Raw genomic sequence first — 16088 nt, forward strand, 5'->3', positions numbered from 1 at the left:
CAGTTCTCTTGTTTGTTCTTCCTTCTTCCATCTCAGGAACATTGCCAAGCTGAGTCCCATGCTGTCCCGCTCTGAACGAGACAGTTCTCCACACCTTCATCTCCTCACGCTTAGACTACTGTAACTCTCTTTTCACGTGTCTGAGCAGAACCTCCCTGAACCGTCTACAGGTGGTTCAGAACGCCTGTGCTCGGCTTCTGACCAAGTCCTCCAAACACACCCACATCACCTCGCTTCTCCTCCAGCTTCACTGGCTGCCAGTCAACTTCAGAAAAAGTGAGAAAAGTTCAGTCAGAAGCAAAATGACTGGGACACAGAATTTAATAAAACAGCAGCAAATCCAGATGAGATCAAAACAGAACTTCTTTAATCTGAGCTTGTTGATGGTTCAACATGGATGACAGAGTAAAGCAGCTGGGTTATCTCCACACGTGTACTCTGAACACCCCCACCCTTCACTCATATAAAGAGATTCAATCATTCATTTCCTGTTTTTATCAGCTAACAGCAGGAAACATAGTGAAAGCAGGACATGATGGTAACACCACAGCCTGATTCTTAGTTCTTTAATCGATACGTTTATAAAACTAGTGAAACCAGCATTAGAGCTGGTTAGATTCTGGTCTGATCTGACCTAAACTCATTTAGAGTCAGTTTGTGTAGAAGCAACATAAAGATGCTGCATCCCATTTCTGGTGGTTGTTAGTCATACGCTAATGCTAACGAGCTTCATAAGTTCCTGCTGCTGTCAGAACCACATCAGGTCCAGATCACCAGACTGGACTCTTCTGGGGTAGACCGAAACAAACAGCTCCCGCATTTAGACTCGTTCCTGTCTAGCGGATCGAGGTCCTGTCCCACTGAACGGTTAAGGAGTCAGAAACAAGTGCTAGTTAGTGTAGCATTGTTAGCTTTAATGGTGATAATGAGCTGATGGTGACCAACAGCAGCAGCCTGAAAACACCTCTGCTGATGTTTAAACCTGCTATCAGTTCCTGGAGGAAGACAAGTTCTGGGTAAGCATAGGGCTCAAACAGCCCCCCCCCCCCCACTACAGTACAGTACAGTACCACATGATCCCATCAGTTTAATCATCTCACCACAAAATAATAAAACCATTCTGATTAGAAGTAAAGTGAAATATTAAATAAAAATGTTCTAAATTATTAAAAACATCATTTCTAGATTCAAGTGCAAAGAATTAATGGTTTGGATCAGCTGCCGGTTAAGATCCAAACTCCACCGTTTCTTCTGTGATGGGCTTGAACTCGTAGTTCCCTCTGCCGTCCATGTGCAGGTAGAACTGTAGGACAGAGACACGAGACAAGGTCAAATTTCATTGAGGACAGACCCAGTCCAGACCTGTCAGGACCTAAAGGCTGGTCTGGTGGGATCAGCTGATCACACAGAGATCTGATCCAGTAATAAACCATCAGGGCCTGTAGAGGTCTGGTTCTGTCACCATGGTAACAGACTCTGAGCCAACATGTTTTCTTTCAGAAACACCAGAGTTCCTATGCTCAGACGTTCACGCTTCCTGTTTAACGAGGTCTTTACTCCTGATGGATCAAATGAAAACCTGTTTAATATGGTCCAACACCTCCTCACAATATATTTAACCAATGTTGGATCAATGATGAATGACTATAAATAAACGATAAATCTGCGTGAGGTGATGATAAATAATATTGAATGCAACATTTAACACTGGCGTTCAGCCTCCGTCTCCTAATTCTGGTCTACCTACACCACCGCCTCTACACCAGGGCCGTTTCTCCTTACCCAAGTACACAAGCAGCACGTTTGTGTACTTGACAAGTACATTCTTGGTTTGTACTGCAGAAAGTCTATTCTACCGAGCACGAGAGGACGGAACAGAACCGTATACTCCGTTACGTCATGGCAACAAGCGCTGCTTTATGCTACAGTTAAAGAGCAAGTCACCCCCTACAATAAACTTACTCCACTCCCACTTCATGTTTGAAAAATGCAACAAATGCTGTTGCTTGGCAGACCGAGAGGGCGGAGCCGCTAACAAATACACACACACACACACAGGCTCACAATGGCATTATGACATCATAATATACCAGATGACATCATAGCATACCTCTTAGCCAATAGCGGTGGCAGATTTAAATTCAAATACAGTGCAGAATTTTTCCCTGACGACGGCGCAACACTCACAGTTTTAGGCAGAATATTTGAATTTTAACCAAGATGCACTGAACTGCCAAATTATTGACTACACGTGTCTGCAGCATGATTAGACACTCCTTTAGTTTATCAGCAAAAAAAAAAAAAAAAAGTGATTTGGTGGTGACTTGCTCTTTTAAAAAAATGACCTGAAATACTAAATTAAAGGAAATGCCCATATTATTTTGATAGTGGGCTAGCTAATTAGTGGTTAGTGGTGGTCCAAGTCCAAGATCTGTAATTTGAATTGCTTTTATTTTCTGATTTATTCACTTTATTTAACTTTGTACTGCTCCATGTTCAGCGCCTTGGGCTTCCTGACAGGGTTGCGGAAGGTGCTTTGTAAATAAAGCTTTGATTTGATTTGAAGAAAGAAAAACACTCAGCAAATTTGACAGGTTACACACAATTATCTACAATAACAGACGACTGTTTATTTATTTAGACTTCATTATTTCTATTTTTGATATAAAAACACAACTATGAGCTTTCTCTTCTCAGGGTGTAACGGTTTGTGACACAATGCATTATGGGATAACTTGCCAACCCTAGTCATCAGAAGGATGTGTTGATGCATCCTGAACACAGTGGGCGGAGCTAGAACACCAGTAAGTTTGAGAGCACTTGGGCCAACATTGGTGACGTTTCACAAGTACGTGAGTATAGACTAGTATGCGTATTTAGAAACGGTCCTGGACCAGCAGTCAAGTCTGTTGAACTGTGGTTGCCATGGAGACACCAATAAAGAAGGCTTTTTAACCCAGGTTGACACAGTTACTAAAGTCAGTGAATCTGAAACCGTTTGTTGAACTTTTCTGGTTCGCACTCAACACCACTGTGAGCAACCTGATTAAGACAGATTATAACCGAATTATATCTAGATTACCACTAGACCCCGGGCTCTAGACAGGATAGATATGGACTGTCCCACAGAGGGCAGGGGTGCGTACCTCATGGTGCTTCCACAGGGACTTTCTGTGGGACACGGTGAACAGGGTGATGCCCACCTGAGGATCAGAGAAACAGTTTCTTTACTTCGTTATAGAACACAGGATTATGCACGTTCACGTCCAAAACCGTTCATCTCTGAGGTTCTACAGAATCTGCTCCAGACTCCAGCTTTTCACAATAAAACCCCCTTTAAATGAGCCCCATCTGCTCCAGGAGCTTCTGTTACTGAATCTAGGAACGAATCACGTCAAACATAGAACATTTTTTTTTTATTCTACCAGCCCCCGATTTAAATGCTCATTTAGCTCTTGGAGTTTCTGAGACCAGGCTCCCCTTGCCTCAGGTCTGAGCTGTTGGACCCGGTTCTCGTTGTCCTGATCAGCTGTCTAGGTGGGTCAAAGTTGAGCAGGGTGTCCTACCGTTCTGCAGTGGCTGTAGATATAGTCCTCCACGTCCACACTCACGGCGCTAGTGCACTCATCCAGGATGGCGAACTGGGGTTTGTGGTAGAACAGTCGGGCCATCTGCAGTCACAAACACATCCCGTCCCAGAAACGTTATTAGAACAGGTTCTACTCACAAACCCGGAGGTGAACTACTGAGAGTGAGATGAGAAGTCCCACAGACTGGGACATCAGTCTGTTCAGGACCGTGTCTCTGTAATAACACCTACAGCCATCCTCTGCTTCTCTCCTCCACTCAGAACATCCATCCAGTCCTGGATGGAGTCCCAGCTCCCCTCCCTGTCCAAGATGTGACCCAGCTGAACATTGTCCAGGTACTCCTTCAACACCTGGACTCAGGGACATGACATCCATCAGAAACCAGTGCTGGCTAGAGGTGTGAGGTTGTGGGTGGGTCTGAGATCTCACCTGGTCAGAGATACCTTTCCTCCTCTGTTCCTCCACGGTGTCGGGGTAAATCACCTGGTCCCTCAGAGAGCCCAGGGTCATGTAGGGTCTCTGTCCAACAGAAACAACTTAAATCAGCATCTTTAATTTAAGAATCAGAACCAAGTTTGTCCAGTTTGTTTAGAACTGGCTGTGTTAAAGGTGTCCACAGGTCTGATGATCCAACACACACATTTCCATTCTGTGGTATGACTGAGACACTGGGGACGCCGGTTATTCTTGTGTCTTACTGAGCTGGGACTCACAAGGTCGCAAAGGTACAGGAGAGTTCAACATGTTTTAAATGTGCCTGGGTCACTGGGGGGCACTAAAGGGGGACAGGCAGGTCACAGGGGGAGGGATGGATGTTAAAGTTAAAGTCCCATTAGTTGTCACATACACTAATGTGTGTGCGAAATTTGTTCTCCGCATTTGACCCATCCCCTGGGGGAGCGGTGAGCTGCAGACACAGCCGTGCTCGGGAACCATTTGGTGGTTTAACCCCCCAATCCAACCCCTGTGATGGGTCACAGGCGGGCGGATCAGAGGACGGGGGATGGGCGGGTCACAGCAGATGTAAATGCTTCTTTAACAGGATAACCTGCAGAGATAATTGATCTGTGACATGTAGACTAAACCAGAGCATGAGGTGCAGCAGGTTAGACAAAGGCATCAGCTTACACCAACAGAACCAGATTATTTAATCTGACACACGTTTACTGTTGTAGATTTACAATAAATACATTCAGAATTATAAACTAAATACCAGCAGGTTTTGTCTTCAAAGCAGAAAGTTTCTGTTTCTGTTAACCTCAAATATCTGGAGATCACATTTTAAGAATGTGCAGTTAACAATTTCCAACAGCAGGTGGTGGAGTTGAGCCGTTTACTGGATATGATCATTTTATTTCTCTAAAACTTGCAACGATGAAACTACGTCTACCCGAAGCCATGGCTTTAGTTTACCTGTGGAACGTAGAAGAGCTTTCCCCTCTCAGGTTTAGTCAGACATCCTCCAAACAAAGGCCACAGCTGTCAGAGAGAGCAAGACCGGTCAACATAGGAGGAAAAGCTTTCTTCTAGACACCAGAGATAAAAGTGGTTAATACTGGTCAGTGTCACATTCAACCACCCAATCAGCTAGCCCAGGGGTCGGCAACCTGTTCCCATCAAAGAGCCATTATTACCCGTTTCCCACAGTAAAGAAAACACTGGGAGCCACAGCAGCCGTGGCGTTGTGGGCGGGGCCTACCCTCAGACAGCAGAGAGCTGCTTTAACCAATCACAACAGGTGACAGCAGCCGGTACCGGTCGCTCGTGTACGTCAAAGTTATCTTTCATAAGACGATAATCAATAAAACGATTTATATAAAGTGGATCCAGAAGTTGTAGCCCGTCTCTGCCTTCAATTTTTGGTATTTTTCACCCTGTTGGTGGTTTTACTGAGCAGGTGCCACTTTTGTCATACGTTTCTTTTTAAAACATGTTTAGACTGTTCAGAATACAAATCCAGGCTCTATCATGTTTGATTGTTGTAATTAAACTTTGTAGGTGGGGAAGGTGAGAAAAGGATCTGATCATTTTGTTTTTCCCTCATTAACAGCGACGGAGATAACGGTGCAGTGTGCCTGGCTCTGGTGTTAATCAAGTTAAATTACATCTCTTTGCAACAATTTTCACAAGAAAACAGAACAGTTAAAAGCAGGGCTTGTGTTGACCGGACAGTTCCCGTATTTGGCCGTTTATTTTGACGGAGAAAGAATAGAAAGAATTACCCCGACGCATGCAGACGAACTGACATTTTATTTGTTACGCACATCGCAGATGTAGCTAAATCACTCAAGAAAAGATTCCCATCTGAACATCTGAGCTGGACACTGCTCAGCGCAGCTCACTGTCAGCGTGTACTACATAAGGTCCACAGCAAGCTGAAGATGTGGAGAGGGGCTTGGAGCGCGTTGCAGAACCAGAGCGCATGCAGGAAGATTCCTCCGACTGAAGCAAGACTTGTCACTTAGAAAATGTTCCCTGATTATGAAACTTTGGCTGAATAGCGCTCGTTCCTGTCTCCAATATGGCGACACATCCAGGAGCCTGTCTGAGGAGAATCCCAGAATCTCACATCCTCGTCAGCTCAGAATGCGCCGATATGATTACGCACAAGCGTGACGCGTCAACCCGGTCTCACAGTAAGACCAGGTTGGAACTGTTCAGGTTTACGCAGACAATCTTTACATTTAGAATTGACAGATGATTACTTAGATTACTTAGAATTACAGATGTAAAATTAATGCAGTAAAATATAAAGCATTTTATTTAAATATCCATTCATTATTTTACAAGCACAGAGAGCCTCATCAGATGGATGGAAGAGCCGCATGCGGCTCCAGAGACGCGGGTTGCCGACCTCCGAGCTAGCCTTTACTTGATAGTTTAATGGAACAATATTACGTCATTCTATAATTATAGTTTATATTATAAGTATGCAGAGGTGGAAAGAGTACTAAAATGTTGTACTTAAGAACAAGTATAATTACTTTCATGAAATTTTACTCAATTACAAGTAAAATTACCTGCCTCAAAATGTACTCAAGTAAAAGTAAAAAGCAGCTTATTTCAAATGTAGTCAGAGTAAAAGTTACTTAGTTACTTTTTTGACTGTGCAAGGACAGGCTCTTCTGAATAGTTAAAAAAAGACAATGGGGTATAAATGTCAAAGTGGCCGTTTTTTTAATTAAATGAACAAATATGCATATTGAAGTACAAAGGCAGTTACACTGCAAACTAGTAACATAAATTAGGTTATAGTCACAAGCCCATGACTTTTCCCTGAATGCTTATTTAGAGCAGCTGATTTTTAAAGTTAGCAGAGTTCATCTTTGGTAGTGGGTTCACTCACTCATTTAAAGATATCGGCCAGAGGCAAAATTTGTTTGAACAGCATGTGTAAATGTGTATTAAAATCTCAGATGAAAAAGGTTTTTGGATTTTGATGTCTGGAATTGTAAGAAAATCTGATGTTTGTGACTGGCGCAGGAAAAACAGAAACTAACTTCCGGTCTAAGCCCTGGGCAGCAGTTGACGTTTCACATGAAGCTCTGCTGAAACAGCTGTAGTAAACAATGCCTGGCTCCGCTGTTTCTGCGTTAGCGTTATAGCAAAGAACAATGTGTCATCAATCAGATGTAGCTTCTGAAGCCTCTACTAGTCCATCAGATTTGTTTTTTTTTCTCTGGGATACGGCGACGAGAACGGATATTAGATTACTGGAGAAGTTCAACCGAACTTCAACCCCGCCAGCTGGATATCACTACCAGAGGTGCAGACATGTTTTAGACCGTTTGACTCAGAAGACCTGCGACCTGATTTGGACATAGAGGAGGATTCTGTTAATCTTCAGAACCAAAATCGGTACAGTTTGTTTATTTTCTTAAATATTTCATTTCTGTGCTCCACTGGGAGCTCTAAGCTGACAAGTTTTCAGCTGGTCTTAGCTCCATCATGTGTCCCAATATAGTTCAGTAATCTACAGTTTTACTGCTGTGTGTATTTACTGACATAACTCTGGAAAATATTTAACCAACAATTTACCAGAATAAATCTTCCTCATGCTGGAGTAACTCCTTAGCTCAACTCGTTGTTTGCACTAATCCAGGATGTCATGGAGGTTTTAATGTTGAAATATAGAGATCATCTTTTAGATTATATCTGTGTGTGTGTGTGTGTGTGTGTGTGTGTGTGTGTGTGTGTGTGTGTGTGTGTGTGCGTGTGTGTGTGTCGTAGCTTTCCCAAAGGACTTGTTCTTTCCTTACCGGAGCGAACACGGTTAGTTTTGCTGCAGTCATGCTAACGGGACTCGTCTGGAGTCCAGAAGTAGCGGTGCGGTTCTAGATGGATTTATAGATGTAGGTTATTATTTTAGATCAGACCTGTTATTTAAAAATGCGTGTAGGACACAGACACATGGCTCAGACCTTTTGCTGCAGCTGTAAACGCAATTTTACGTAATAATTAGGAGCATCAAAGTAAACAAATAATAGTGATTCACAATATTAGCATCAGCAGCTAGCTTGTTTTACATGCTGGAGTGACGTATGCGAAACACTGTCTGGAGGAGAGGATTTGGATTTTCTTTAATGATTTCTGACAAAAGTCCTTAATAAAATAAAAAACTGGACCCAGTACATGTTTATATAGATAATAAAGTGTAGTTATTTTGCATTTCTACAATTTTAATGCTGAGCCAATACCTTTAACCCTTCACCACTGAAATCAGTTTGTTCATCCCAATCCTCCTAAATAATCCTCCAATCATCCAACTGGAATCCTTAAGGGTCCCGTAACGTCCATCCTGTCAGAATAGGCCTTGGGAGCCCAGGTGTTACTAGAACTAATGGTGTCTCCTCACCAGCGTGAGCCTCCAAACTGTGAAGGTTGGTCTCCAAATATGAACTTTAAATTCATGCATTTATCTCCTCTTGTAGCACTTTAACTTGTTTTAAAAGGCTTGTATCATGATATGTTACACCTCCCAGACCAAAAATAGGTCCAATATAAGATAAAACATTATCATAAACACTGCAGAGACATCACTGTTTATTAAAGTACTGAGCCATTACTTCAGCCAAGATATAGGATGCATGGATTTGATGAAGCCATGCTGTCTTATGCAGTCTCCCCCCCCCCCCCCCCCCCCCCCCCCCACACACACACACAGCAGCAGCAGCATGTTAGAATCATTTGAATGACTAATTTAACTACACTGAACTGCTTTAGTAATAATTTAATCTCTTATTCTGGAGTAAAATAAAGAAACAAGCTAAATCATCACATATCTGTGGCATCAAGAAGCATCTTCTGAGTTCAAACACAGGGATGGAGCACAATGTTTAAACCTGAACAGTATCAGGATGTTTTAACTCACAGAGGCCTGCAGGTCTTCTGTTTTATGAGCAGAGCGCTGAGAATCCACTTCTTAGGAGCGCTAAACGTAATTTTGCCACTTCCGTGCGCGGTAGGGAAACACTCAAACACGGAACCGAGTCTGGTTGCCGAACCGAGCAGAATTCTGATGACGTCACACCGGTGCGCGAAGGTGCGGGTTCCAACCCACAGGAGAGGAGGGAGAGAGGAGGTAAACAGCGAGTGGATCACAGGGACTGAACTTATGTTTCTGAGCAAAACTGTGGTAAAAATGGCTGTTTGTCCTCATCATAAAGAGTGTAGCCCCTCCCCCCCCCCCCCCCCCGGTTTAGACGCGGCGCTCATGCAGGTGTCTCTTTCTGTTCCGACGCTGCTACACGTAATATTTTTAATTTATTAAGCCTACAATTTATTTTTACTCAGTAACGGATATGATTTAAAATGTAGCGAATTACAATTCTTTTTTAAAAACTTACTCAAGTAAAAGTAAAAGTACAGATTTTAAAAACGACTTAAAAAGTATAAATTTACAAAAAAGCTACTCAATTACAGTAACGTGAGTAAATGTAATTCGTTACTTTCCACCTCTGTAAGTATGTTTATCAAATGAGTATATGTGCTGTAATTATTATCCCTTCCCCTTAGATCATAAATTATTTATCATTATTCTGTCTGTTTGCACCCACTTCAGAGCCAACCGTCTTTAACATCCCATCATACATGTTTATGTCTAAAGATCCTCATATTTTAACATTAACTTTAGAACTGCATCATGTCTGGATGTCGTTTCATCCTGAAATTCAAACTGCTCCACAGTTTTAACCACCAACACCTCCTGAATCATCACCTCCCGTTGAGGGCCTGCGGCCAAGCCCTGCTGCTCTCTGATTGGACAGTTAGATTTGTGATCGACAGGACACACAAGTGAAAATCCCACGTGTAGTTTCTTTTTTAATCTGTAAAAAGACCTGATTTAGTAACTTGTGTAGTTTTTTCTGTAAACCCAGTCAAGTCATTCTCCTAATCTGGCAGTATTTGGTTTGCTTTAGCTTAGCATAAACAATGTAAGTAAATGGTAACAGCTAGCATTAAAAAAAAGACACCTACTTCCGGAAACACAAATGTGTGGCTACTAGGCTAGCGTTTTGAAGGAACCGCATAGTAAGTTGCAGAAAAATGGCCGAAAACATGACAGACGAAAAATGTGTCTTATTGCGTCGTGTCCCTGCACCTAGCAGCGGTGATTTGTCTTAATGTAGTCCAGAGTCTAAATCAGCTCCTGTTACTCCTTCGTCTTTCATTTGCTGTCGATGTGATTATTGAGGTCACCAAGAAAAACTGGGATCAATATTGAGAAATGTTCATGACTACTTCACGTTTCCGGTCGGCTCACGGGTCCCCGGAAGAACGAAAAAATGACTGCAAGTCAACGGGGCTAAAAACGCTATTTTCTAAAAGTTTGTAATTAGCACGATTACAAATTAGACATCGGCACGTCGCATAAGTGACATCACATACAGAATCTCTTCTCCCCTAGCATAGCTGCTACTTAACGCATGGCCAGATTTATGGTGGTTCTTTCCTCCTGAAGGATTTAAAATTCGCTGAACTTACAGCCATTTTTCATCTGTGTTGCTCCGTGTCAGGTTCGATGGCGTAACTTTGGTGGTGCGCATTTGTAGTCCTGGACTTATTTTCACACAACACTTAAACTACAATTTTCCCAGCGTTCAAAAATAAGCACTTTCTTGGTATCAAAATGTGTCTTTAAAATTCACGGACATCATATGTGAAATCCATGGTACAAAACAAGCGGAATTAGAAAATAGCGCTTTTATCCCCGTTGACTTGCATTAAGTTTTCGTTCTTCCGGGGACCCGCGGTCTGGAAGAAGATGGGCGTGACTTAGACTCTTTATAGTGGATCCAAACCACCAAAGCAGAAAGCTCCTACCTCTCCTAACACTCTGAACAAAGAGCTCTTCCCACAGCCGTTTGGTCCACAGACCAGGACGTTTGTTCCAGACCTCACCTACAGAACACAGAACAGACAGAACGTTCAGTTTTAATCACTTTTTATACGTAGTGCTGTGAATGGACTTGACCAGCACCTTGGGCAGTTTGGAGAAACGGGTTAGATGAGCAGTCCCAGCTAGCCTGGCCTGCCAGACTCGCCCTCTGTTTAATTCCACACAGAGCTTCCCATAAGCTGATCAGGCTAAGTCCCAGCAGGACCAAGTCAAAAACCAGATCCAGTCTCAGAGGTTCATGAAACCATCAGTTTCACATGACACCGTTATCCTAATGAAAATGTTCTCAGATTCCAACAGGAAGTGACCAGGCTGCACAGGAAGTGATGCAAACTGAGCTGCTGCAGACTTCAGTCATCTACAGATGGCAGCACTCTGCTTGGGTCCTGGTTCTGCTCAGTCTGAGTCTGGGTTCTCTAAATGGGAGGGATCCAGACCCTGATTCCTAACTGTTCTACAGAGGTCTTTAGATCTGGTGACCCCGTAGACCCCAGAGGAGCTACACCGACATTTATATCAGATCTAATCTCTCGCTCTGATTTCCAAATCTGTTTGAATTTTTGTTTACAAACTAGAAACCACAGACAGAAAGGTTCTGGTCGAGCTGAAGCATTGGATTTACCTCAAACGTGAGGTCCTTGATCAGAACGTCTCCGTTGGGTGTGGCTAGTGGTGTGTGGTCAAATCTGGAAAACAAACAACAAAAGGTTCTTTGACAGGACACCACAGAACAACAAAGGTCCAGTTGTCTCCATGTGGAGAACGTGCAGCTCACTTGATGACGTTATCTCGGTTGATAATCTGACCACTTCCAGGTACCAGAAGGTTCTTCTCCACGGTTTCTGCTGTGGAGATTAGAACCAACATGAGCTTCACCTCACATGATACCCGTGGTGTGTGTGTGTGTGTGTGTGTGTGTGGTACCCTTCTCCTGGTGAGAAACCATGGTCCTTTCATATCTGCCAGCATTCAGCTCCTTCAGAACCATCATCAGTTCAGTGATTCGAGCCGTGAATCTATGAGACACACGAGACAAAGACCCACTTTAGTTCATCATCACAGGTTCTGATCGCGCTCTGCTGCACATCTGGTCCAGCTCACCACACCTTACAGCACGGTCTGGGTTTGACCAGCAGGCTTTACACAGACAGCTTTAAGTCTCATTTCAGAGAATATCTGCTAGCCAACCAAAACAGAACAGATGTTTATTTTCTGATTATTAATCAGAGTCCGTTCATGCTAATGAGTTCAGACTGTGTGAACAAGGCCGTCTCAGAAACAACACAACAAATATCAAAACAAACGATTCGCACTAAACAGAATTAAACGTCACCAGGTTTTATCATGGGGAGCATTGAACACCAAAACACTCTAACGGACATTATTCACACACACCAGAGCCCTGAGTTACATGAGGTTTCTGGTTCACGGTGGCGACTCACCCTGAGAGGCGGGTCATCTCTCGTCCAGCCAGGACGATCCGTCCCAGGGCCTGGGACATCCTCAGGAGCATCCTGCCACTCTGGTAGTAGTCCTGGGAGAAAACAGGACTAATGATACCAACTGTGCTACAACTGGCCCACTAAGGTGTTTCTGTTCACGTGACCGTTTAGCCTTAGGGGAGCCTCTCGTGTTCACTGGTGAATATCAGTAGAACAGAAGAGCCACACATCAGTACATGATCTACAGCTGCACTGTGATGCACAGGTTAGCAAGATGGCTGCAGGTTCAACTCTGCACTGAGGTGGAACGTTGTTGTTAGGCTTTTTCCTCAAAAGTCCAAACAACTGATCTGTCCAGGATGGACCGTGTCCCTAATCCAGAGGTCTGCAGCCATTACCAGTTAACAATGAGCTAGTTTAGGCTCTAGTGGGAGGGTTTGCACGGAGTCCAGACAGAGCCAGGATATCTGGATAAGTGAGAAAAAAGGTTTAGGCCGGGGACACACTGGCCGCGTAAGCGCCGCGAAAATGGGACCGCCTTCATTCGGCGCCCTTGTTAAGCTATTCTATCGACCACATGGGCCGCCGAAGCGCCGCGAATCGCCTCGCGCCGGCGCGCGCCGGCGCTCCAGCCCGCGCCGTGCAGCGATCATTTCGGCGTTGGCTCTATTTTTTCGCGAGCCGCGGGTGAATCGCGTCAATTCTGGCAGGAAGTCAAACGTAGACATAAGAGGCAGGCCGGTAAAGTTAACAAAATAAAGCATTTCAAAATAAAATTCCGCAATAGTCAAATGTGTTCGTAAACAGACACTGCAGAAAAAGCACACGAACACGCACACACATACACACACATCGAACTTGTGTGCGTGTGTGACCGCGTGAAGGGGTGTGTGGTTTTGGGTGTCTTTTCACCGGAGCAAACAGGACAGAGAGGCAGAAAGTGAGGCAAGCAGTTAAGATGGATGACTTTAAATTAATTATGGAAGTTGAGAAACACAAGGAGCTGTACGACCCCCGAAAAACATGTTTATTTACGTACCCATTTAGGAAGAAACTGCTAGGATACAGCTGCAGAATTGGAGCGGGTTCCAAGAGATTCAACTGGCAGAAACAACTCATACCATAGGTTCACACACACACACACACACACACACACACACACACACACACACACACACACACACACACACGCGCGCGCGCACACACGTAGAGGAAAATAGCTGAGAAAAGGCAGAGGAAATGGAGGACACCCAAGTGTTTAAAAGAAAAACTACAGCTGAGCCGAGGCGCGCCTCGACTGGGGCGCGTCTGATCTGAACTGAGGAGCGGCGAGCAGCGGCCGAATTTCGTGAGCGATTCGCTTCTCGGCGCTTCGCGGCGCTTCCGCGGCGCTTCCGCGGCCGGTATGTCCCCGGCGTTAGCCTGAATGTGGCCAAGTGCAAGCTAGGTGTCTCACCTCCAGGAGCTCAGAGGTCGTGCTGTGAAGGTGTCGGGGGTCAGACAGGTTGAGAAATGGACGGCTAACCACCAGGTACCCCACAACAGTGGCTATATCTGCAGAAAAGCAACAGAACAAAGGAGAAAAGGGAAACAGAGGACATCAGCTGCTACTTCAACCATCACTGTCCCAGTTCTCCTGGGACCAAGTTAGGAGAGTCGGGTCAACAGAGGTTCTGGCAGAACTTACACTTAGCAATGATGCTGTCCACAAACCCCATAGAGAAGCGAAAGAAGATAAAGTTATGGAGATGGTCGGCCTGGGAGAAGAAAGAACAAATGAAACTCCTCTGTGAGAGGACATCAGGACCATAACAAGTTGGCTTTAGCTGGCCTCTCAGATGTTTCCTAACAATATTTAATAGGCATGGGCGAAAAGTGCAGGCTCAGATTTTATTTTAGGAAATCCAAATTCCCACAGGATGACGGGTTTAGGAGTTACAGCTCATTTACATGTGCCGCCATCTTTGAAAGGGCAGACGTGGCACCAGGAGTGGAGCACTGGGGTGTGGACATACACAGGACCTGTGAGAGCGAAGGACCAGTGAACAAACACCCACCAGCTTCTTAAAGGTGGCGTGAATCGTCTGCTTCTCCCTCAGGTTCCCGTTGTAAAAGGCAATCTCCTCACTGAAGGAACAGCAACACAGGCTCATAACACATCAAAGCTTCTGATCATGGATCTCATGAACTTGTTCTGACACTGGACAAAAGATCGGACCACCAGAGGACACATCAAAACGGCTCTGGCGTACTGCGCCCTACCTGTTAGTGATGAGGCGAGAGTTGACGTAGCGGTACTCTCCCTCGTAGCGCTGCTCAGTCACCGTCAGCTTGCCTATGGGCCTCCTGAGCCGGGTCAAGAACAGACCTGAGATCAGCAGGTAGGACATCATGATGGCTGGACCCTGGCGAAAACAGGAAGGACTTCCCTTACTGTTGAGTATTTGCCGATACCTGCTAGCATGTAGCATGACTCGAGTCAAGCTAAGGGGGTTCGAGTGAAGGCACCTGGACTTCTTTAGTTCCTTCAAGTCGTTTCACGACTCATTTCATGAAACAAAGCTCTTAGCATGAGTAGCAAAATGTTCTTCACTCAGACCTTCTAGGATCACACAAGCCGGATGACTCAATACCTTCTAGTTGGGTCATGAACAACAAGACAGGACTCATCAGCTGGTATCTTTAGTACAAAATAACAAGTCCCATCTTCTGTGTGAACTGTAAACAGAGGGCTACAGGACACGAGTCAAACAGGAAGTCTGATTCCTCCCTCTTGGTTTTTGTTTTGGGTAATCTGATAATCTGATCTGGACGGATGTGGAAATGTTAAATGAATTGAAAAATGACTCCTACACAAACCAGTGTAGTAGTAGACAACTGTGCTTGATTATATAATATAACAGCTTTCCAGACCTTCTGCTGAGCAGAGCTAAACCGTTAGCCCTCTGGTTCCTGTTGTAGCCCGCAGCATCAGCTCTGTGTAACGGATTCATTCTGTAGTATCAGTACACCATGCTAGTGTCAGTATGGGGACATCACTAATAACTAGATATGAATACTTTATTACATAAGACTAAGATTTACATGTGATTCGGTTATTATTAGAGATTAGATTAAAATATAAGTTATTAGATGGCAGTTCATCAGTTTTAAATATTATTTAGTTATTTTTGGCAAGGCTTCATTATGTCTAAATACATTTTAAATATTAGTTATTGGTGTGAATTATGATTATTTAGTTCTGATTTATACAAACCAGATTATTAAAATTAATAATGGTTGGATAGATATTTAGTTATCCACTGTGGAGGCTGCAGGCAGCAGAGACAGAGGGGTGTTCTGGTGGAGACTCACCTGGGCACCGATGGCACTGGTCAGCTTGAAGATGTACAGACCAATGTCCAGCAGAGGCTGGAGGAGACACAGAGCAGAACGTTAGACTTCATTTGGTCTTTAGTAATCTGGAGTCGTCATCATCGTCATTATCAGCAGGACTGGAAGGACCAGAAGGAATCAGCAGAAAAGGTCTGATAGCTTCAGGACACCTCTAGTTGGAACATGCTCTGTAGGAGACACACGGTACTGATGGAGATCTGAATGGAAACCTATGAAAGCTCTGAAACCATCTGAGCTGATTTAATAACAGAAAAAGTTTCT

General features: G+C 44.2%; 1 protein-coding gene across 2 annotated transcripts in view; it reads right to left on the reverse strand.

The window, feature by feature from the left end:
- Positions 1–893: 893 nt before the first annotated feature.
- abcd3a (ATP-binding cassette, sub-family D (ALD), member 3a) overlaps positions 894–16088 on the reverse strand; it is a 35449-nt gene continuing 20254 nt past the window's right edge. The window contains exons 8-23 of one of the 2 annotated variants that reach the window (XM_070553048.1): positions 15786–15842; positions 14694–14836; positions 14489–14558; positions 14119–14188; positions 13888–13985; positions 12432–12523; positions 11914–12005; positions 11765–11831; positions 11612–11675; positions 10914–10991; positions 5004–5069; positions 4020–4109; positions 3821–3940; positions 3567–3671; positions 3147–3203; positions 894–1303 (exon numbers count right to left, since the gene is read on the reverse strand). In XM_070553048.1, coding sequence (XP_070409149.1) covers positions 1226–1303; positions 3147–3203; positions 3567–3671; positions 3821–3940; positions 4020–4109; positions 5004–5069; positions 10914–10991; positions 11612–11675; positions 11765–11831; positions 11914–12005; positions 12432–12523; positions 13888–13985; positions 14119–14188; positions 14489–14558; positions 14694–14836; positions 15786–15842 — 1347 coding nt within the window. In that variant the 3' untranslated portion in view covers positions 894–1225. Of the gene's footprint in view, positions 1304–3146; positions 3204–3566; positions 3672–3820; positions 3941–4019; positions 4110–5003; positions 5070–10913; positions 10992–11611; positions 11676–11764; positions 11835–11913; positions 12006–12431; positions 12524–13887; positions 13986–14118; positions 14189–14488; positions 14559–14693; positions 14837–15785; positions 15843–16088 lie in introns of both variants that reach the window. The other variant, XM_070553047.1, reaches the window with a different exon arrangement.

Source organism: Nothobranchius furzeri, chromosome 7, assembly GCF_043380555.1.
Source record: "Nothobranchius furzeri strain GRZ-AD chromosome 7, NfurGRZ-RIMD1, whole genome shotgun sequence".
NCBI lineage: Eukaryota > Metazoa > Chordata > Actinopteri > Cyprinodontiformes > Nothobranchiidae > Nothobranchius > Nothobranchius furzeri.